Source organism: Vicia villosa, unplaced genomic scaffold (assembly GCF_029867415.1).
Source record: "Vicia villosa cultivar HV-30 ecotype Madison, WI unplaced genomic scaffold, Vvil1.0 ctg.002240F_1_1, whole genome shotgun sequence".
NCBI lineage: Eukaryota > Viridiplantae > Streptophyta > Magnoliopsida > Fabales > Fabaceae > Vicia > Vicia villosa.
This window is the reverse complement of record NW_026705874.1, coordinates 351455-376170: the sequence shown is the minus strand read 5'-3', so window position 1 is coordinate 376170 and position 24716 is coordinate 351455. Positions and strand designations below refer to the sequence as shown.

Below are 24716 nucleotides of genomic sequence, written 5' to 3'. Positions count from 1 at the left end.
CTTTGTCCAAATGACTTCAATAATCATATATTGATGATATTGATCCTTAAAAGTCATGGTTTGATCCAAAACCCTAAAAGTCAAAGATGATATTATGTAGTTGACTTTTTCCAAATGAAGTAAAATCTTGGACTTTTGTGATGAATCAAGCTCTCCTCCTCAAATGAATGCTATGAATGGAACATATTGAGGTAATAGAAGTTGTTGAGCCATGTTTTGAGTTGTGGAGCCATGTCCTGATTAAAAGTCAACTGTCCAGGTGAATTAGGTCAAAAACCCTAATTTGTAGGTCAGATGAAATTGATGATTGTGGATCTTGAATTGAAGTACAATTCCCATTGGATATTGTCATAGGGATCATTTGAAGATGATTGAACCCTTTGAGTGATGCCCTGGAGCTTTTTTAGGGTTTCCCAGATGTGGTTCCTGATTATAGTCCTTGATGGGCTCAAAACCCTAGTCTGGTGACCTGAGCAAACCTGAGTCCTAATGACTGGTGTCTAATCAACATAGGTGGATAAATGAGTCATTTGAGTCCTATGATTGTATTATAGGTCATTTTCTTATTGATTGATCCTTTGCTTGAGCTTCTTTGTTCTTGAACACCCTCGATTGAGTACTAGGTAAACAAGTGACTGTTCTAGGTACTTGTCTTGAGTTGATGAAATGTCTGGAGATGTGACATCTCAGGGGGGTCAAAATTAGGGTATAACAGTTGGGAAAGATTGAGATCAAATCCATTGGATTGACTTGACTCATTATTTTAGAGAAAGTCGCCTTCACGCTTTTTTGTTTCCAAAGGAAAAGGGAAAAGAGCAAAATAAAACCCAAAGAAGTTTTTAAATCAAAACTAATAAAAAGCATAGATCTTAGAAGAGAAAACTCAGTCAATCATTCCTGAACATGAGAATAGATGGAAAATTTGCATCACAAATGGAAGAATGGCTCCAACTTGGATAAATCCACAAGTATGCCACTAGCTCTTTCAAGTAGAAAAGGATCAATCATACCAATCAATATCAAGACTTTTGGGGGATTACATCTCCACTAAAATAATCATTCATGTCTAAACATTTAGAGAAAGGATTTTAAAATAAAGCCAAAAAGGGCTAAAGATTTTTAAAGAAAGTTTTATCAAAAGAGTTTTAAAAGAAATTTGCAAACATAAGAAGGTCTTGAAAAGGGAGGAGATTTTGAAAATTTAAGAAGATAGGAGGAGATGAAGTGACTATCTTAAAGCATAAAGTAAAAGTTATGGGTAAGAACAATCTAACCAATTAAGAAGCCAACACTTGACATAAAGAAGTCAATGTAGATTTCCCATCCTTTGAACTTACAAACCAAGTAAGCACAATACCAAATATCAGAGGAAATAAGCCTTAGATGAATCATAGATCAAGTAAAGTCTTCAATGAATATAACATCTTTATATGAGTAGCTTGCATTCAAAGCCTTGGAAATGCACCATAAGAACTTAAGACAAAAATTGGCTAGAGTAACAGCTGCATAAGGAAGAATTCTCAATCACAATGCCTTGGAGTAAACCACAAGAACTACAAACAAAATGTGGAACTCAAAATAACTTGCACACAAAGAAAATCAAACCAATATCTTGGAGTAAACTTCGAGGACTTCAGAATATCCACAAAATAAAGCCAAGGTATCAAAGTCTTAGTCCAATAGTCCATCCTCCAAGCTTAGAGTATAGTAACCAAAGTCCAAGTCCTCATTAAGTTTTTTATGATTCAAATTGATTATTAATGTTTTAATAACAAAATAAGATGTCCTTGAATTTATATATAATATTCAGATTAAGATGTAACTTGATAAAAATGTTATATCATCATTTCTATCAACTGGTGTAGAAAAATCATATTAAATGTAAATTGATAAAAATGTTATATTATCGATTCTATCAACTGGTGTAGAAAAATCACACATATTATAAATAGGGATAAAATAGGTGATCCACTGTCGCGCGCGGATCAAAAACGAGTTATTTTTGTAAAAACGGTAGTATCGTGGTAACGGTAACTCAGATATCGTCTCACAAGGATTCTCGTTGATTATTAACCTAAGGTAAATCGATTTAGGGGGGTTATTTTAGATTTCGATTAAACAAAATAGTGAAAATAAGCGATTATCAAAATAAGCTGAAACGATTAATCTACTGTTTTGGCTTCCTAACTTATCATCGATCCAAATAATTTCCAACTCACAAGCGGATTCTATTCCCTTTTCGATTATAAAAACAATTAAACAAGCGCAATTGATATTATGTGATGTATGTTCCTAAATTAAGCAAACGGATTAGATATAGCAATCGTGAATTAAGAAAACACGACAAACATACGCAGATTAAGCAAACGCGATTAAAGTATAGGAACATGCAACCATCGAAATAAATCAATCTAACCTTGGATAATATAAAATTAAGAAAACAACATATCAAAGATCATAATTGAAAGAAAATAGATTAATTGGAAAATATAAGAACCTCAAAGTATCGGCGGAAACCGTTTACAGCAGATTAACCTCTAGGAATTAGTTCTTCATGATCAAACGTACAAGCTCTCAAAAATCGTGAACAGTGTATCAGCTGCCTAACCTAGGTGAAAACACCAAAGACCCATTTCACAACTTAACCGGGTCGACCCGGCCCATTACAAATGACCGAAACACTAAAATAAACTAATGTTGCAACTTGCACGAATTTTCTGGCCATGCTACAGTCCGATTCATCTCTCGACTTCTAAACAAAAGTCGTAGCTCTTTCTCTTAGCTTTCCAATGACTGGTAGAACGCTTCAATCTGATACTCCAAGCTCTAGTTATGAATTTATTCGTTCAGGCTGTTAATGCTGAAAAATTAATACGAAAAACAAATAAGTGCAAAAATAAAATAAATTATAAAAACATATTAAAACATAAAAATAAATAAAACAAACCGAAGAAATGCTTGAGTACAAACATGGAAGAACGTGCATCAAAATGCACTGATCAAATTCCCCCACACTTAAACTTTTGCACTCCGAGCAAAATGAAAAACAAAACAAAGAAAGCACAAATACATCAACAGTTACTCATCCTAGGCTACAAATCTTCTTCGGGTAAGTTTGCATCGATAGGTACTAATCTTGCACATTAAGGACATCGTAAGAACACTAACCACAGTTATGCAGACATAAGCCTTCTAAATACACAAACCAATTCAAATCATATTATTATATCATAGCCTACTTACTCATCCTTTTTGCTCTTTTTCATTCAGGCGCAATCACATTAAGCCAGTTATCTCCACACACTTATAGCAAGACGACCGGTTAGTGACTCTGATTCTTTTCTGCACGTGGTTATGGTACTTACTTGGCATAACCCTTTGTTTACTCAGTTGTAGTTGCAGGGGATCGGACAGTAATCCTCCCTACCAAGTTTAGCACCAGAAACCGCTGAACCAACTAACAAAGAGTCTTGAAATCTTTTTTTGAAGGTTCCACAACCGTTGGGTTAAGTGACCGGGTGAGGGTCACCAAACTTAGAAGGTGCATTACCTTTTTCTTTTTTTTCTTTTGTTTTTTTTCTCGGAACATTCACTTATATTCATCGGCTTCCCTGCGTAAAGTGTGTGAGAGATGGTGCCGACTACTAAAATAAACTACTCAAGAGCTGTCAGAGAATGAGAATTTAAGGCTAAAACATAATAAAAAATTCAAATCGATTTCCATATGCAGGAGACTTACGGTGTTAGAACGATACCGATCTTGTGAATTTTTCCCAAGTCTCCGCAAACTCGACTCAAATCAGTCTATAGCCTAAAACTTTCAAGAAGATGCATTTTTTTTATTGATTGAAATTAAACAAAATACTAACAAAAACAAAGAAAACACACAATTTCCTCCCCCACACTTAAACTAAGCATTGCCCTCAATGAAAGGACATTACTAATAAAGTAGAGAGAAGGAAAGAAAGACTCCCTGATCAAGTTACAGTGTAGTTAGGTGCTTCCAAAGAAAGCTCCTCTATGCTGACATCTTCAGGCACCGAACTTTCATGAAATAACTTCAGACGCTGCCCATTAACCTTGAAGACTTTTTTAGTTCCTGCACTTTTAATTTCGACTACACCATGAGGGAAAATATTAGTAACAACAAAAGGGCCAATCCATTCGGATCAAAGTTTCCCAGCCATAAGTTTAAGGCGGGAGTTAAACAGTAAAACCTGTTGGCCCAGAGAAAATTCCTTCCTAGAAATAATCTTATCATGGAAGTGCTTAGTTTTCTCTTTATAAATCCTAGAGCTCTCATAAGCCTCTAATCTAAGCTCTTCCAACTGTTGTAATTGGATTTTTCTTTCAATACCTACTTGTTGCATCTCAAAATTACAACTTTTCACCGCCCAAAAAGCACGGAGTTCTATCTCAACGGGAAGATGACATGCCTTACCAAAAACAAGTCGATAAGGAGACATCCCAACGGGTGTCTTGAAAGCTGTTCTTTGAGCTCAAAGTGCGTCTTCTAGACGACGGCTCCAGTCTTTCCTGTTTGGTTGCACCATTTTCTATAAAACTTGTTTGATAGCTGTTTGAGATCTCAGCTTGCCCATTAGTCTGTGGGTGGTACGCGGTAGAGACTCTGTGCACAACTCCATACTTCCAGAGTAAAGCTTCCATGGTGCGGTTACAGAAATGAGTGCCTTGGTCACTTATGATAGCTCGCGGTATTCCGAACCTACAAAAAATATTAGACCTGACAAAATCTGCAACAACTCGAGAATCATTAGTCCTAGTGGGGATATCTTCCACCCACTTTGAAACATAATCAACAGCAAGTAAAATGTAAAGGAAACCAAATGATACATGAAAAGGACCCATGAAATCGATTCCCCATACATCAAATACCTCACAGAAAAGCATAGGCTGCTGAGGCATTTCACTCTTGCGAGTGATGTTTGTACCTGCTATCTGACACTCTTTACAAGTTCGGTAAGTCTCAAAAGCATCCTTAAAAATAGTTGGCCAATAGAAACCTGAATCAAGGACTTTTCTCGCAGTCCTTTGAGGACCGAAGTGTCCGCCGACTTGAGATGCATGAGAAAATTTCAAAATAGATTCAATCTCATTGTCGGGGACACATCTCCTAATTACATGATCACTACCAAACTTCCATAGATATGGATCATCCCAAACATAATATTTGGCATCACTCTTGAGTTTGTGAACCTGTGATCTAGATGCACCTGTAGGAAAAACACCAGCAACAAGAAAATTAACAATGTCAGCAAACCAAGGTGTAATCCCATGCAAAAGAAACAACTGCTCATCAGGAAAGTCATCCTGAATAGGAAAAGGGTCTTCATCTCTCTCTATTCTGCTCAAGTGGTCAGCCACTAAGTTCTCAGCTCCACTTTTGTCTTTAATCTCGACATTAAACTCTTGGAGTAACAACATCCACCGAATCAATCTCGGTTTTGCATCCGGCTTCTTCAGTAAGTACTTTAAAGCTGCATGGTCAGTAAAAACAACAACCTTGGAACCTAGCAAATAAGATCTGAATTTGTCAAGAGCAAAAACAAAAGCTAGCAGTTCTTTTTTAGTGGTAGTGTAATTTGACTGTGCAGAATCTAAAGTCCTAGAAGCATAGTAAATAACATGGGCAGCCTTGTCAACTCTTTGTGCAAGGACAGCCCCAACAGTATAATTAGAAGCGTCACACATGAGCTCAAAAGGAAATGTCCAGTCAGGGGGCTGAATTATGGGAGCGGAGGTCAATGCTTTCTTCAAGAAGCCAAACGCTTGTTTGCATTTGTCATCAAAATCGAAAGTGACGTCATTCTTCAACAAGTTTGACAGAGGAAGAGCTATCTTGCTGAAATCCTTGATGAAACGCTTGTAAAAGCCTGCATGACCAAGAAAAGAACGAAGCTCGCGAATGCAAGAAGGGTAAGGCAGTGTAAAAATCACATCAATCTTAGCAGGGTCAACAGAAATTCCTTTTTCAGAAATAATGTGACCAAGAACACCTGCTCAACCATAAAATGACATTTTTCATAATTCAACACAAGGTTAGTCTCGATGCATCTTTCTAAAATCAAGCTTAAACTGTTCAAGCATGCATCAAAAGAGGAACCATAGACAGTAAAGTCATCCATAAACACTTCCATGCAATTTTCAATAAAATCAGAGAAAATACTCATCATGCATCGTTGGAAAGTTCCAGGAGCATTGCAATGGCCAAAAGGCATCCTCCTGTAAGAAAATGTACCGAATGGGCACGTGAAAGTGGTCTTTTCTTGATCTTCAGGTGCAATATGAATCTGAAAGTAACCTGAAAAACCATCAAGAAAACTATAATGTGATTTACCAGCTAGCCGTTCAAGCATCTCGTCAATGAACGGCAAAGGAAAGTGATCCTTTCTAGTAGCCTGGTTCAATCTCCTGTAATCAATACAAACTCTCCAGCTATTCTGAACTCTAGTGGGGACAAGTTCATTCTTTTCATTTTTTACCACTGTGAGTCCAGATTTCTTAGGTACAACCTGCACTGGACTTACCCACTTACTGTCAGAGATAGGATAAATGATACCTGCTTGCAAGAGTTTGGTTACCTCTTTCTTCACAACATCTAGAATCAAAGGATTAAGCCTCCTTTGGGGCTTCCTTACTGTTTTCGCTCCATCCTCAAGTAAAATCCTGTGCATGCACATCGAAGGACTAATACCTGGAAGGTCGGCTAATGTCCATCCGATTGCCTTCTTGTGTTTCTTTAAAACCTGCAAAAGTTTGTCTTCTTGATTGAAATCAAGGTTAGAAGAGATAATAACAGGAAGCTTTTTATTACTCTCCAAGTAAGCATATTTCAGGTTCTCATGGAGCTCTTTTAGCTCTAAGGACGGGGGCTGCTCGATGGATGGAATGCTCGGGGCAGCCGGGATATCAAGGGAATCTGCTACAAAAACAACTTCATCGGAAACAGCTTCACCTGTAGGAAACACATCAGCCTGCAAAGCATTATTAATCCCAGCACATACAACACACACGTTAGTGTCAGTACAGTCAAAACAATGATAAACATCATCAAATGCAGATAAGGATGGAAAATCAAGTGAAAACAATTCAGAGCAAGTTTCATCAACCAATGCAAATATTAACTCAATATTAAAAACCGAATGCTCCTCCACAGGGTGTTTCATGGCATCGAAGATGTTAAATTTTGCAACGATGTCACCAAATTCCATGGACATGGTTCCATCGTCAACATCAATTTTTGTCTTCGCCGTTTTCATGAACGGTCTGCCTAAAATGATGGGAGCTCTACTTGTCTTGGTTTCTCCTTCCATGTCTAGAATATAGAAAAATCAAATCGTTAACTTGAACAAGAACATCTTCGACTACCCCGGCGGGTCGAGCGTTGCTCTTGTTCGCCAATTGAATGATTAAACCTGTATGCTGTAAGGGACCAAGACAAAGGTTATTATAAATAGAAGTAGGCATAACATTAATGCCCTCTCCCAAATCAAGCATGCAATTATTAAATTTACTATCCCCGATGGTGCAAGGAATAGCAAATGTTCCCGGATCCTTCTACTTTTGTGGCAGAACCTGAGTAGTGAGGGCTGAAACACTTTGCTCGCCTACAATCTTTTCGGATGATTGTTTGGGCTGAATAAAGGCATAAATATTTCGTCCTAAGTTCACTCTTTCACTTCCCTTAATCCTCCTCTTGTTGGTACGCAAGTCTTTTAGAAACTTTGCATACTTAGGAATCTGCTTAATAACATCAAGTAGCGGAATGTTTACCGCAACTTTTCGGAAAACATCCAATATCTCTCTTTCTTTGTCTCCCTCCTCAATTCTTTTATTTTTCAAAACTCTATGCGGGAAGGGGACTGGTGGCACATACTCCTTTTCTTTAATTTTTTCAGTTTTGACCACAACAGAAGAAGGAGAAGAAAGTTCAGCTGGAGGAGGTTCAGAAGAAGAAAGTTCAGAAGTTACCTCAATGATTTTTTTATTCTTTTTAGGGGCTGTTTCTGTAACTTTCCCAGATCGCAAAGAAATAGCACTCACATTAGCATTAGGACCATTCGGATTGACAACTGTCTGGGCTGGAAGTTGGTTCAAACCTTGAGCTTGCATGTTATTTATTTGAGTAGCAAGCTGTCTCATCTGTGTGTTCAAGGTCTGAATGCTAGCATCGGTCCTTTGTTGGAACTAAAGGTTGTTCACGGCCATTTGTTTAACAAGATCCTCCAAGGATGGTCTGGAAGTAGTTGGAGGGGTGTGATGTGGCTAGGGTAATGGTACGGTCAGTTGTTGTTGGGAAGGCTGCTGATTTCCATATCGAAGGTTCCAATTGGGATGATATTTGTTGGTGGACAGGTCAGGGGTGTTGTTGTACCTGTTCTGGTTGTAAAGGTTGGCTGCATAAGCTTGAGGCAACTCGGTAACGGTATCATCTTTCAGAATAGAACAAGTATCGGTCGGATGATCATTAGCTGTACAAATGCCACACACAGTTGTTGTTTGAGGTTTTGCTACTGCAAGTTGTTTGACTAATGCGGTCAGCTCATCAATTCTGGTTTCTAAAGCTTTGTTCGAAGAACTCTGAATTCGATGCACACCCTTGGTCTGGACAGAATTGGTTCGAGTGGTGAACTGCTGTAAATTTAAGGACATATTTTCAATGAGGGCCCTGGAAGCAGCTAGAGTTTTGTCAACAAGTGCTCCACCACTAGCAGCATCAAGAATGTTTCTATTCATAGGTAACAACCCCTCATAAAAGTACTGAATGAGAAGTTGCTCGGTAATCTGATGTCGAGGACAGCTTGAAAGTAACTTCTTGAACCTATCCCAGTACCCAGCCAATGACTCGTTATCTTGTCTGATGCCACAAATCTCTTTTCGGATTGAAGCAGCTCTAAAGGCATGAAAATATCTCTCCAAGAACACTCTTTTCAGAGCATTCCAGCTTGTGATTGAATTCGGTTCGAGATCATATATCCAGTCCTTCGCTGCACCCTGCAAAGAAAAAGGAAAAGCACGAAGTTTGATATGATCTTCAGTGATCCCTTCAGGCTTCAATGGTGTAGAACACACCACCTGGAATTCCTTCAAATGTTTGTGCGGATCCTCGCCTGCAAGACCATTAAACTTTGGCAACAAGTGTATTAAACCCGATTTTAATTCAAAAGAGCAACAACATCATATTAAATACACAAGCCATTATAATTCACATCAGGGGCTGCAAGTTGCCTTAAAGTTCTATTGTCAGCCATTTCAAAAACAAATTCAGAATCAGAATCAAATAAGTTATGCAAATAATCAGACTCAGAATGTGAAGGTGAACTATTGCTAGCCTGGCCTGCTCTACGAAGTGTGTGCAAGGTTCTTCTCTCTACCTCAGGATCAAAAGCAACAAGTTCAGGACAGGAAGACCTAGTAGCCAGGACTAGTGCACAACAATGCAACAACAATTGTGAAAATGCCAACTATGTCCCTAAAACAAACACAATGAAGCAAATCGATTAAAAAAATTTAGAAAAATCTAAAAACACAAAATTTAATCTAATTAGACAGAATAAATATTTTGATAATTTTTTTGGAATTTTTCGACTCTATGGAAACAGTAAATAATTCGTTAAAAATAGAAAAAATGGTTTTTTGGTGAATTGAAAGCAAACTCCCGTAACTACTCCGTCGGGTGAATTTTCTACTCCTAATAGGCGAAACAGATTATCGATCAGACGCAATTTTCCCAAAAACCGATTTTTCGACTCAGAAGGCGTTATGGCCGAAATTGCGAGGAACCTATGGCCAAAACGCACAAACACTAAACCTAAGACTCTAAAATCAATTAATAATAACAAGAATCCCCGGCAACGGCGCCAATTTGATTCGCTGTCGCGCGCGGATCAAAAACGAGTTATTTTTGTAAAAACGGTAGTATCGTGGTAACGGTAACTCAGATATCGTCTCACAAGGATTCTCGTTGATTATTAACCAAAGGTAAATCGATTTAGGGGGGTTGTTTTAGATTTCGATTAAACAAAATAGTAAAAATAAGTGATTATCAAAATAAGCTGAAATGATTAATATACTGTTTTGGCTTCCTAACTTATCATCGATCCAAATAATTTCTAACTCACAAGCGGATTCTATTCCCTTTTCGACTATAAAAACAATTAAACAAGCGCAATTGATATTATGTGATGTACATTCCTAATTCCTGAATTAAGCAAACGGATTAGATATAGCAATCGTGAATTAAGCAAACACGACAAACATACGTGGATTAAGCAAACGCGATTAAAGTATAGGAACATGCAACCATCAAAATAAATCAATCTAACCTTGGATAATATCGAATTAAGCAAACAACATATCAAAGATCAGAATTGAAAGGAAATAGATTAATTGGAAAATATAAGAACCTCAAAGTATCGGCGAAAACCGTTTACAGCAGATTAACCTCTAGGAATTAGTTCTTAATGATCAAACGTACAAGCTTTAAAAAATCGTGAATAGTTTATCAGCTGCCTAACCTAGGTGAAAACACCAAAGACCCGTTTCACAACTTAACCGGGTCGACCCGGCCCATTACAAATGACCCAAACACTAAAATAAACTAATGCTGCAACTTGCACGAATTTTCTGGCCCTGCTACAGTCCGATTCAGCTCTTGACTTCTGAACGGAAGTTGTAGCTCTTTCTCTTAGCTTTCCAACAACTGGTAGAACGCTTCAATCCGATACTCCAAGCTCTAGTTATGAATTTATTCGTGCAGGCTGTTAATGTTGAAAAATTAATACGAAAAACAAATAAGTGCAAAAATAAAATAAATTATAAAAACATATTAAAACATAAAAATAAATAAAACAAACTGAAGAAATGCTTGAGTACAAACATAGAAGAACGTGCATCAAAATGCACTGATCAATAGGTCTGACTAATTAATAGGAATCTTTGATCTATCTTAAAGAGGATTAAGTCAGACCACATGTTTTTGTTTGTATAAAAAAGCCTAGATTTTTCTATAAGTTTATTTAGTTAAAAAGACTACGTCACATGCCTTAAAGAAAACTTTTTTAAATCAATTAGATTGACTTATTTAAATAAATATGAATAAATTTATTATTATTATTATTATTATTATTTGTATTGGTTCTTTAAATTAAAATATAAAAATAAATTTTAGTTATCTTGAAGAACTTATAAAAATAAGCTGAAAAAACCTTATAAGCAATGTCATACGTTTGTTTTCATAAGTTCTTTCAAACAAATGGTATCACAAAACTCATGTTAATAGGTAAACTTGAATAAGTCAATTCAAATAAACTTCTGGTCTCATTGATCTTTTAATTTGTTAGTCTATTTAAACGTTAGTTGAATGACTTATTTACAAATGTTCAAATAAAGTCTGTAATAGGCCATAGTCTATCCTTATAGGTTCTCCCAAACCCCTGGTGAAATCTCTAAAATGTCCCTAGTTTTCGAAGATGCATCTTTGGACACACCCTTTTCCCAAAAAATAAGCACAAAATGAGCGAGCGAAAATTTTATGCGATATAATTGAAGATGCATCTCAGAAAAATATCACATAATATATGAAATACATACGTTTAAATAGGTAAAAATGCACTCAAAAATGTTTTCGGAGATGCATCTCCGGTTAATTTTTGGTAAAAATGGGATGCTTGTGTTAAAATAGCTAAAAATGCACTCAAGAATATTTTCAGAGATGCACCACCAATTTAATTTTTGCCAAAAATGGTCTGACTGCTTGACTTACGAAGAAAAATCTAATTGCAATTTCGAATTTCAGAGGTATAAATCTCATCATTAAGATGAGAAGAGATATTGTCTGAATTTTCAGCCTATTAGTGTTTGACGTTAGAATTGGTATGAAGCATGGTGGTTTGATTCCCCGCAGCTGTAATCGGGAAATGATTAGAACTACTTGATGCTAGAACAGGCTCTCGAACTAGATTAAACGGTTCAGTGGATCGGATACTGGGTGAAAACTAGAAAAAATATATTAAAAAAAAACCTTCTCAAAATAAAAATCAACCTTCTCCATTTTATGAAAGATAAATGGCTTAAATGCACTTTTGGTCCCTGTAAGTTATCGAGTTTTTTATTTTCGTCTCTAAGTTTTTTTTTTGTCTGAGTCTCTATATTTCACTTTCGCGTTCATTTTAGTCCCCAAAATCAAAATCCGCAGGAAAATATGCAGGAAACCTGCAGATTTTCCTGCGAATTTTGACTTTAGGGACTAAACTGCAACAAAAAGTAAGATATAGGGACTCTGGCAAAAAAAATTACAGGGGCGAAAATCAAAAATTCGCTAACTTACAGAGACCAAAAGTGCATTTAAGCCAAAAGTGCATTTAAGCCAAGTTAAATTTACATTAAAAACATATACAAAGGGATTGATGACCAAATATATTGGTTATGACATAAAAAAATTCAACTAATCAAGATTGACTGTATGATGAATTCCCTTCTTGCATGCATATCATCATATGCAATATTTCTCATTTGTGAATTGTGGAAGTAGCTAGCTATGGAATATTATACATCTGAACCATAAAATATTTGCTCGCAAAATTATATACAGCAGATGGAAAAAAATTAGCAATGTGACATTAGTAAAAATCTGCTCTTCTCCGTGTGTTTTCTAGTTTGGGCTTTTACAAAGTGAAAAAGAGAATTCAAAAGCAACAACTACATTTTTTAGTTTTCGAAACCACTAAAAGCGGTTTTTGAAAAGGGAATCAAGCAGTCCGTAAGCTTAAATTTTTGACATCTGTGACTAAGAATTGTTGCTGCAGCAAATCCATATGAGTAATCTGCCTATCTGATAGCTTCTTTTGTTCACCAGTATCGGAGCCCGGAAAAAGCATCCTTGCAATTCTAATCCCATTGCTAATTCAAACATTAAGGGATTGTGATCAAATATACAAGTGAAAGGCGGCATATTACCTACAAAGGAAAATGCACAAAAGAAGTTTGTAATATTACTTACATAAAGGTTCCTAATGAAACCATTCAACTTAAGCATACACAAGCAATACTAATGTATGCTGCATTGATGTGGAAAAACAATGCTTGGTTGCAAGATCAAATGATTGAACATTTTTACAATATTTGAGTTATTATTAACAAGTTAAAAAAACAAATAAATCAATTGCAATAATAACAACTTCTCTTCTCTCTCTTGTACAGTATCCTTTCTTCTTCCTCACCAATCTACCACCACCACCAGCTTCTTCATGCCACCGCACTATCATCGTCTGGCCTATGTTTGGCCATGAAACCACCACCAATCTTTTCCTCTTTTCATAGTCTATTACCCCATCCATTAAGATTTTCAAAAGTAAAGATTGAAAGAGAAGATACAAAAGGTAAACAATGAGCACTCTCTTCTCGCTAGAGCTTTCTCTAGTCACAACTTAATTATTCATAGTTATCTTCCACTCTACCAATCGAGAGCTATCTAAAGACTTTCTAAGAATAACCAAAATAACAACTCTTAACCACCTAATAAACTTATCAACTTACTAACTAACTTCAAATTATCCTATATTCTATATCCTAAAATTGTGTTTGCCACATCAGCGATTTTGCATTGTCATAATCCACAAAGGACTAAAGAGAAGCAATATGAAATGATAGGGTAGAATCTAAATAAAAAAATACGGGGAATAAAAGCGGATTCACCTCATATGGAAGGGGACCAAAAATACTATTAAATGTTAAAGTGAATTGAAGTAGAGCCAGAGACACACCTTATTTATCTAGAGGTTCAAAACCTTCAGTCAATTGTTGTGACCTGTGGAAAATTAAAATTTAGATTGGGTAGGGCTAGAGTCAAATAAAATATAAAATAACTAATGTCGGATACAATGCGGGTCAATTTAAAGTAATAGATATTTAGTTTTGAGGCTAAATGATGGGTTTATAAGAGTATATATGAATAGTATAGAGAGAATAGTGGAAAATAAGGATAGCAATGCAATTGTATTCAACAAGGAATTCACAATTACATGGAAATGAACAAGATAACAATGTAACTAACTGGTAGGGAATACCAGTCCTAAGAAGCACGTATGCTTCTCTCCAAATCACCAAGAAATGGCCCTAAAATATCTTAACAGAATTCTTAGCTAATTATTCCCTTTCCGCACTCACTGCTTATATATACCTCATGCAACTCATGCATTCTTAGTTACGTCATCATTCCCCTTTCCTTTTGTCTTTCTCCTAGTGTAAACCTTCCACACCCTTTGGTCTAGGCCCATATTCAAGGCCCACTCCATTAACCATGTTTCTATTAACTCCCGCCGCGTTAGAAACAGCCTTATCCTCAAGGCAGAATTCAAGAAACTGCCCAAACAGAAGTTCATTGTCTTCCCATGTCACATCATCAATGGACCTATTCTTCCATTGGACCAAGCTCTGCTGAACTTCAGTATCTCCTTGCAAAATGGTTCTAGAACCCACAATCTTGTCAGGATACACATCAACAGCCTCATTAACCTCCAATTCTCTAGGCAGTTCACCATGTACCTGATAGTTTCCCACTGCTCTTTTGATTAAAGATACATGGAACACTGGATGGATTTTAGACTCGGCTGCAGTTTCAACTTGTATGCAACTTCCCCAATTTTCTCTTTTACGTGAAAAAGGGCCATAGAATCTAGCAGCCAGTTTTTGATTGATTCTTTTCACCACCGATTGATGCCTATGAGGCCTTAGTTTTAAGAAACCACACTCTCCGACTTCAAAACATAAATCTCTTCTTTTCTTGTTGGCATACCTTGCCATCTTCTCCTGAGCTTTCAACAAATGCAGCTTGAGTTGTTTTAAGGCTTCATCTCTCTCACTTAATTCAAATGCCACAGCAGCTACTTTAGTTTCATTAGTCAAGAACCTCAATAGAGTAGGAGGCTGCCTCCCATACACCACCTCAAAAGGAGACTTCCTAATAGATACGTCATAAGTTGTGTTGTACCAAAATTCAGCCCAAGGTATCCAATGGGACCACATTTTGGGATGATCAGACAGAGGCAAAGCACCTCAATTAACTCTCCAAACACCTATTGATTACTTCAGTTTGACCATTTGTTTCTGGATGGTAAGATGAACTCATCTTAAGCTTGGTTCCTTGCCATTTAAACAATTCCATCCAAAAACGGTTAGCAAAAATAGGGTCCTATCACTGATTATGGAATTTGGAATTCCATGTAATCTCACCACTTCTTTGACAAATAACCTAGCTATGAATTTAGCAGTGCAAGGATATTTTAGCAAGATAAAGTGGCTATACTCTGTCCTCCACTACCAGCACAACTTCATATCCTTTAGACTTAGGCATACCAGTAATGAAGTCTAAGGAAAGGTCCTCCCATACAGCATTAGGTACAGGCAGAGGTTGTAACAGTCCCTCAGGGGTAGTAGCACTATACTTCTGTCTCTGGCACACATCACATCACTTGACAAAATCCCTTACACTTCTGTAGGTCCTCAAAAACCCTGAGTGTCCTCCAACCAGGGTATTATGGAATTCTTCTAATAACCAAGGTAATGAGGGTGATGTTGGTTAAATCACCAACCTACCATGATACAACAAAACCCATTGTTTCACATAAAACACATGTTTACCATTTGGTTTCTCTTGTACTTCAGTCATCAAGTTTTGTACATAGGGATCATTGACTATTTCATCCAACAGTTTCCGTTTCTCAGCCCACATAGGATAAGAAATGGTGGTGTTCAATTCTCTACATAGGGATCATTGGCTATTTCATCCAACAGTTTCTCTTGTGATCTGTATATACTATGAACTCTCTACCCAACAAATAATGCCTCCAATGTTGAATGCATAGCATAGGACCAACGCCATCAGTTCCTTTTCATACACTGATTTTTCCAAGTTGCCCTTAGATAAGGCCTTGCTAAAGAAGGCAACAGACTGCCTCTGCTGCATTAAAACAGCCCCTATACCTCTGCCAGCTGCATCACACTTTACCTCAAATGGTAACTCAAAATTGGGAAGCACCAAGACAGGAGGAGATGTCATAATTTTTTTCATTTCATGAAAGCCTTATTGGCCTCCATTCCCCAAGTAAAGTTGTCCAAGAAAAGTTGTCCGTCTAAGTTAACTCAATGAGGGGTTTTGCTACCTTGCCATAATCCTTAATGAACTTGTTGTAGTACCCAATGAGACCTAAAAATCCACGTACTCTCTTCACATTTTTAGGTTCAGGCCAATCAAGAATACACCTTACTTTCTCAGGGCCCACTGCAACTCCTTCTCCTGAAATTATATGTCCAAGGTAATCAATCTGAGCACAGCCAAACTTGCACTTTGATTGGTTAGCCACAAAGCAATGGGTTGCTAGACAAGATAAGACCAACCTCAAATGTTGTTGATGTTCCGTTATGTCCTTGATATAAACTAGGATGTCATCAAATAAAACCAAAACAAATTTTCTCAAATAGGGTCTAAAAAGATCATTCATGGTGGCTTGGAAGGTAGCCAGGGCATTCATCAATCCAAAAAGGCATGACTAAGTATTCATAGTGACAATTGTGAGTTCTAAAGGTTGTTTTAGGAATGTCATTCTCAAGTACCCTAATTTGGGGGTACCCTGATTTTAAATCAATCTTAGAAAACATAGTAGCTCCATATAATTCATCTAACAACTCATCTACTATGGGAATGGGATACTTGTCTAGTACTCTAGCTTTATTGAGAGCCTTATAATCCACACACATCCTCCAATTTTTGTCCTTCTTTTTTACCAGTATCCAGGGGCTAGAGTAAGCACTCATGCTTGGCCTGATGACTCCCGCCTACAATAAATCTCCCACTTGCTTCTCAATCTCTTCTTTTTGATGATGAGGAAATCAATTTGGTCGAACATTAAGGGGACCATGTTCCGGAAACAATTTAATCAGATGCACCTGTGTCCTCTCAGGAGGTAGTTGAATTTTGTCTTTAAACATCTCAAGAAACTCCTTCAATACAGCATTCAAACGTTGTGATGCCACAGAATTTCCTGCTTCTATGGCTTGAAAATGTGACCACCACCAGTCCACTCCTACCCTGTTGTGAATGTCTTCTAGAAAAGTGTTCAGATAACAGTGTCTTACATTCCTACTGCCTTGCCCTTGAAGCTTCACCAACTAGTTTCCATGGAAAAACTGCATAATATACTCAACCAAGAAACACCTAACACCATGTCCAACCCATGTTCCGGAAACAATTTAATCAGATGCACCTGTGTCCTCTCAGGAGGTAGTTGAATTTTGTCTTTAAACATCTCAAGAAACTCCTTCAATACAGCATTCAAACCTTGTGATGCCACAGAATTTTCTGCTTCTATGGCCTGAAAATGTGACCACCGCCAGTCCACGCCTACCCTGTTGTGAATGTCTTCTAGAAAAGTGTTCAGATAACACTGTCTTACATTCCTACTGCCTTGTCCTTGAAGCTTCGCCAACTAGTTTCCTTGGAAAAACTACATAATGTACTCAACCAAGAAACACCTAAGACCATGTCCAACCCACCTAACTCCAAGACCAAAGCATCAATAATAATCCCAATCTCTACCAACTTTATACTAACTCCTTTGCACACCCCTTTGGTTATAACCTTGTGGCCATCACCAAGCTTAATATTCTTGGCAGCTATAGGGGTGATAGTGAGATCCAGAGCAGTCGCTACTTTGGGCAAAATGAAGTTATGAATTGCCCCACTATCAATCAGCACCAACAAATCTACGTTCTCAATTTTACCTTCAACCTTCATGGTATGGTGCTCACCCATACTTTCCAAAACTCCCATCGACTTACATTCAACTTCGGGTTCCTTTTCACTTTCCACTGCCACCTCTTCCATCGTCACAATTTCCCCTTCCTCATTCATCTCTTCTCCCTCACCTAGAATCAGAACCCTCAAGGTTCGCTCAGGGAATTTGTGTTTGGCAGGGTGATACCTACCTCCACACTTGAAGCATAACCCATTTTCCCTCCTTTCTTCCATTTCATCGTTGTGCAGGCTTCACACCCGCCTCCATTTCTCCGACGTCCCAGAACGGTGGTCGTTCTCACTCTTGCGAGCTGTTGATGCGAATGACGAAGCGGGATTTGCATTCGACCCGCTGGAACCCGTTTTCTGTCCCATGTTAGACCTACCCGCAATTAAGGAACTATTTAGGTCTTTGGAATTTGACTCGTTTCTATTTTTAAATAATCCAGCCCAATCACTTCGGCCCAATCGATCATATCCCCTTTTCTTTTCACTACGTCACTCGTCACCGTCGTCTTCATCCTTCAATTCTTCTTCCACATCCTTCGCAATCCTCATTATCTGCATACGGTTTTGAGGATTTAAGGTTCAAACTCTCCTCCTAATTTGAGGCTTCAGACCAATCATGAAATATCCTAGGTATTGTTCTTCTGGGAGCCTTCCCACCTGCGATGACAACAACTCAAACCGTTCCACAAATTCCCCCATACTCCCATTCTGCCTGAGCGTCATAATTCTTCGAAAAGATTCTCTAACCGCCTCCCACCGTAACGTGCAATCAACGCTCGTTTCAGTTTCTCCCACGATAACGTGTCCTCCGTTTCCATCAAAAGATTGAACCAGTGAATGGTTGAACATTCCATGCTTAGGCGCGCCAATTTCACACGCATCTCCTCTAATGTATTCTGAACATCGAAGTAGATCTCAGCTCCTGTGATCCACGCCACCGGGTCCTCTCCTTCAAAGAGTGGAAGCTTCACCTTCTTCCCTGCAAGACGAGAGACTCACTCTATGATGAATCACCCATAGAGTTCTCCTGCATCACTGTCTTCTTTCCCATCTGCTTGCTTAATTTTGTCAGGATCACGCTCTTTTGTTGCATCTGCTGAGCGTGTTGTTGCATTTGCAACGCAAGCTCTTGCAATGTCATTGTCACACTCTCAACCTGTGTTTCCAAAGCTTCAATTTTGTCACCCATCCTTGTCATGAACAATTTTTGTCACAGTGTGCATTTTGATCCGGTGGGTCAGACCAATTGATGGGATTATAACAGTATATATGAATAGTATAGAGAGAATAGTGGAAAATTAGGATAGCAATGCAATTATATTCAACAAGGGATTCACAATTACATGGAAATGAGCAAGATAACAATGTAACTAACTAGTAATGGAATACCAGTCCTAAGAAGCACGTATGCTTCTCTCCAAATAATTAAGAGATGACACCACAATATCCTAATAAATTCTTAGCTAATTATTCCCTTTCCCCCCTCACTGCTTATATATCCTTTTCTCATTCTCATGCAACTCACGCATTATTAGCCACGTCATCATTCCCCTTTTCTTTTGTCTTTCTCCTAGTGTAAACCTTCCACACCCTTGGCCTAGGCCCATATTCAAGGCCCACTCCATTAACCATATTTCTATCACTAAAGAAATGTAATCAATGGTCCATGTAATGTAAAGACTTTTCGAGGCTGTGAGCTAACAGCGTATGCAGAAAGTAGTTTAAATGTAACGACGTTTTTAACGCGTAATTAATAAATCATTTGGATTTAGTAGGTGAGGAAACAAAGGAGTTATAGTCAAAATAGATCAGGTAAATATCTTAAGTAAAAAAAACAGGTATTTTGGCTCCAAAGTGTTAAACCGAAGGCTAAGATTTGATATAATAATTGCTGTGGTTCAAAAACATGTAGACAGCATGTGGATAAAACTAGAGTAGCCTTAATCCTATTTTAAATAAATTCCTTTAATATAAACATGACCACAAAATTGGCAGCAGAAAATTATATACTCTTAGTTTTTGTATTATGAACAAAATTGACTCGGTTTTTGGAATGAAAGATGAGCAAGTTTTAACAACTTTTCTCCTATTTAATGATAGTATCTGTCTAAAAGATCTCATTTAAATTAACTTTTTATATTTTTAATAACCATTTTTATTAGTCATAGAGGATAATTTAGGAAGTAGACTTATTGGGATTGCATAGATTTAATGTGATCATTATTTTGATTAATATGTGTCTTTTTGCTAATAAATAATTCACTCAGAAGGAGTAAAATTTTTAATGACTTTGGAATCCGGGCAAGTAAATTTTGTGCTTGAGAATAAACATACAGTCCATCTGGAAAAGGAAAAAAATACCACACAGGTGTCTGTCCTTAACAAAAACAAATAAGGTAAAAATAATTTTTTTGAATTTCCTCATGGTTGCGTGCATTTAAGAGTTATGGCTGATTAATTCCACCTTTACTGTAGAATAAGAGGCAATAGATAGGTAGGGAATAAATAAAAATTAAAGCAAATACCATCTGTCTTCATGGTTGATACCAAGTCCATTGCAGGTGAGAATCATTCCTTTAAATCTGGCCAGATATTCCTGTGTAGCAATGGGACACGCCCAAATATGTAAGTACAGATAAGCAGTTATACTTGTCGGGGGAATATAGCGAAACAATCACCAAAATAATACTACATTTTTTAACTGCAATACCTGCAAGCTGTACTTGTCAATCACACATGCCCCTGTTAAATCATAGTCAAGACGCTTGACAGGATCGCTCAATACTAGAGAATAACATTGAAAGACTAGTGTAAGAAAATATCCACCACAGCTATTGTTAACAACTAGCTGCTTGTTGTTTTCTAAAGTATAAGCCAAACACACAGATCTTGTTCAAATGATAATGATGTGGTGCTGCAGATTAAATGTATCAATTAAAGTCATATCATCTAATGAGATTGTGTACGGGTTTTACATGATTGGTTGGGTGAGATAATAGAAATCTGAGGCTGACAAGTAGCAGATCAGGAAGTTATTTAATATACTAAATTGAAGTAATTTAAAAGAAGCACAACGAGGGTGATGAGTAAATTACCAGTGTAAGCTTCATTTATCTGTTGAAATTGTGCAGTAACAGAAGTATCATCGATGTGTTTGTCGGGATGCCATTTCTATGAATGAGTAAGTAGAAAGTCAAAGATGTATAATTTTGTAGTTGATGGTTTGAAAAATGATGGAAAATGGATAGCGGTGTTAGAGGAAATGAGTAGGTTACGAACCAGGGCGAGTCTTCGGTAATTTAATCTAATATCTTCATCCGTTGCATCATAATCAATCTCCAGCACTTTGTAATAATCCTTGAAATGAATCCATGAATAAGACATTGAAACAAGAGTAAGAGTCAGAAACATGTGGTTTGTTAAACCCAGCAATGAAGATATTGTGAGATACAAGCATATGAATAGGAAAGTTGCAGATGGATTTAAGATATGTCTGGTGTTGGACACACTGAAACAAGATGCAGTTAGATTCAATCACTTGAATTTTGACAAATTATAATTGGTGTTTAACTAAAAACACATGGCTTTGAATAATTAAAATACTTTAATTTAGTCTAAAACAATTAGAGGGAAAAAGAATTAAGATGAGAAAAGTAAAAACCTTGGGGTTGGTGTTGGTGTTGTCAGCGGCAGCCATATGGTGCAGAAATGGGTTGATTTACATGATAATGATGATTCATGAGGATCAAATGGGAGCCAGAATTGAGGATTTGTGTGGCGAAAGAGAAAACTAGTGTGCCACGATTTGGATTGCGTTTCTCGGTCAATCTCTTTATGGCTTGCACTTCTTCATAATGGTAAAAATCTCCACGGTTCTTTGACGGAGAAACAACGGAAATCAAATGGATTTTATTATTTCCCCCAAAATACCACTTTATTGTATTACATTTTTTTTAGAGAATCTTTTATCCAACCATGTATCTATTATGCATCATGCCAATTGTTTAAAATATCCCCTGTTTTTGTATATGTATTTTTGAAAGTACCTTTTCTGTTTGATATTATTTTGTTCGATAGCTGCACATACGTAAGACTTCCTGAGATATATTTACAGAAGCATTTCATGTTTTATTCGCGTCAGACTCTTCTCCTCCCTTATTTTTCACTTTTCATTTCAAACTCTCAATCACTCTCAACATTAAAAATCAAACTTCCACCAAAATTCGTTGTTTTCTCTCGAGTTCGGATTTGGACATCAACATCAATAATTAACACATTTCAACATCTTCAAAACTCAATTTAATCGGTAAGTTTGAGTTATTTTCGAGTTTTCCTATAATAGAGTTAGAATTCAATTTTTAGGTGTAGAAATGATTCGATAATTTTAGAAACATAGTTTAGAGACAATGTAGGTATTTTTTTGATGTGTAAAACGGACGATCAAGGCAACGAAATGGGGTTTTTAACCCTTGGAACAGTGACAAACACCATTATTGCGTTTTAGAGGTTTCAGAACCTTCCTTAGATGCATCTATGAAAGAAATGAAACGTTAGGTCATTCCGTAGATGCACCTACGGAAGAAACCTAGTATTTTTAAAAGTAGGTACTTCCATAGGTGCATCTAAGAAAGATATTTGTGTGCGCATCTACGGAGGTTAATTTGTTTTTTTCCTATTCTAGTTATAACTAAATTGTATCTCACTCGATTTTATTTGTAATACAATGCAGATATTATGGCCGCCCGTCCAGACCGCATTATATCTGGGAGGACTGGACAACATGCCTCCGTGCGACGTGCGTGGATGCAGGTAGTGTCACAGGTTACAGATGGAGCAGTCGTTCCAGCCGATGTACTTGCTACACCTGTTCCAGCAGAGGGGCCTGCTACATCAGTTCTAGTTGAGGGGCCTTCCACAACTACTACTTCATCACAGAGGCCTCGGGATGATGGTGAGGGTTCGTCACGGACGCCCTCTATAACACCCCGATAATTTTATTTAATTATTTAATTAATTAATAATTTAATTATTATTTGATGTTTTTGATGTGATTATGTGATGTGTGATGATGATGTTGATGCGTGTGGTGTAACACCCCATTTCTACCCGGCAATTATAATGCGGAAAATATCAGAGTATTTTAAAATTTTTCGACAAACAAATGAGGCGTCACATATTCATTTAACAATAAATCACATCATCGCATTTAGCGGATACATAGCACTTTCTTTAATCAATCAACAAATACTCAGCATATAATACTTTTCAAAACAGAATAACTTCTTTCATTAGAACATGGCGGAATCATAGTTCTCAATCTTTAAATCAACAACATCTTATTCAGCTAAGATAAAACAATAAACAACAACATCATAACATCATAAATCATTCCCCTGAGTGCTACGTATCAAAGGGACAACCGACTCGATTAACGGCAACTAAATCTTCATACTTGAATACCTGCACGTTACCAATATAAAGGCAACGGCGAACAAGAGAAAAGTGTGAGATATCAAATCATATAAGTGAGCGCATGATAAATTGTATATTAGGATTCAGGCATATATAGTTACCACATCGCAAGTATTAATATTGCCATACTCCTCATACCTTCACTAACTCACAAATCTCACATACTTTTCATTTTACTACAGTCACAACACGTCATATTCACATCAATTATAAATATATCTCATTCATTTACTTTGCAAGACAATTCACGATACATCACATGTAGGAATCACAATTCTAGTCCTAAAGCATCACCGCATATAAGTCATACATATAGTCACAAAACATTACATATAAGTCACACATCTAGTCTTAAAACATCACATATAATTCACATAAGACATGTTCAGTTAATCGCATTCCCAAGTATTGATATCCTCATACTATTCACAAAATCATCAATTCACATTTTCACATACATCCATCATTTAACAAGTCACAAAATACAATCACGATATAGTCACAAAACGTCACAACTATGAATCACATATGACACATGGGACATGACTCATGTATATGCATGTGGTACCAATCGAAGCTTCAGCCCCCGTCACCAATTGCCCGAATCTGAGGCACAAGGCATAAGCCTTCGTCACTAAGTTGCCAATCCAGGCCGTCGCAGAGTATGCATATGAAATGTGACTCGACAAACAAGACAACACATCATACTCATCACAATCACATATCATCATGAGGCATAAGCCTATATCACAATCAATTACCATTATACGAGGTAATTCACGTCACCATAATATTTCATCTTCACTTATTCACAAAATTATCCTCACGAATATATACAACATCACGTATTATCAATCATCACAAACATCGTCATGTTTCGACACATCACGACAAACATATAATTTCACACATTAACAAAATCATCACATCATCATGTTTCGGTATATCACAACAAATCAACACATTGAGTCAATTCACATTAGTCTCATAATTCTCTATAAATTAGTCGTTTAATCAACTCACTAACCCACTATCAACTAACCAAAATCAATTACCTAATATTCTCTAATTAATTATATATATCCTACGTCACTACCGGTTATCTAAGTTTCGGTTAAATCCTTAATATTCACGACTTTACGAATTTTCGGGTTATACTCCCAAGTTACTAAAAGCATAATTCGAACCGGGTTAATCGGACACAATTCAATTACTTCATCGATTATCCGATTCATTCAGTTAAATTCACTATTTACTGTCATACCATAATTTCTATGTTATTTACTAAATCCCAAAGCATGATTACGGTCATATTCTTAAGATACCGTTATTTACCGACAAACCGAATGATTTATCTAAATTCAAGTTTACTCCAATTAGATAGACTTATTGGACATTAATTCAATCATTAATTAATCGACCA

At 36.9% G+C, this 24716-nt stretch overlaps 1 protein-coding gene across 2 annotated transcripts; it reads right to left on the bottom strand.

The window, feature by feature from the left end:
* Positions 1 to 12619: 12619 nt before the first annotated feature.
* On the bottom strand, positions 12620 to 21746 carry LOC131638280 (uncharacterized). Of its 2 annotated transcripts, XM_058908833.1 has the most exons (7): positions 21483 to 21746; positions 21101 to 21178; positions 20917 to 20992; positions 20532 to 20605; positions 20347 to 20417; positions 13785 to 13828; positions 12620 to 12978 (listed from the first exon to the last, which is right to left on the bottom strand). In XM_058908833.1, the coding sequence occupies exons 1-6, from the start codon at positions 21516 to 21518 to the stop codon at positions 13786 to 13788; spliced, it is 378 nt and encodes a 125-aa protein (XP_058764816.1). In that variant the 5' UTR covers positions 21519 to 21746; the 3' UTR covers positions 12620 to 12978; position 13785. The 2 variants fall into 2 exon arrangements, with proteins under 2 accessions (XP_058764816.1, XP_058764817.1); XM_058908834.1 differs by lacking the exon at positions 13785 to 13828.
* Between the last annotated feature and the right edge of the window lie 2970 nt (positions 21747 to 24716).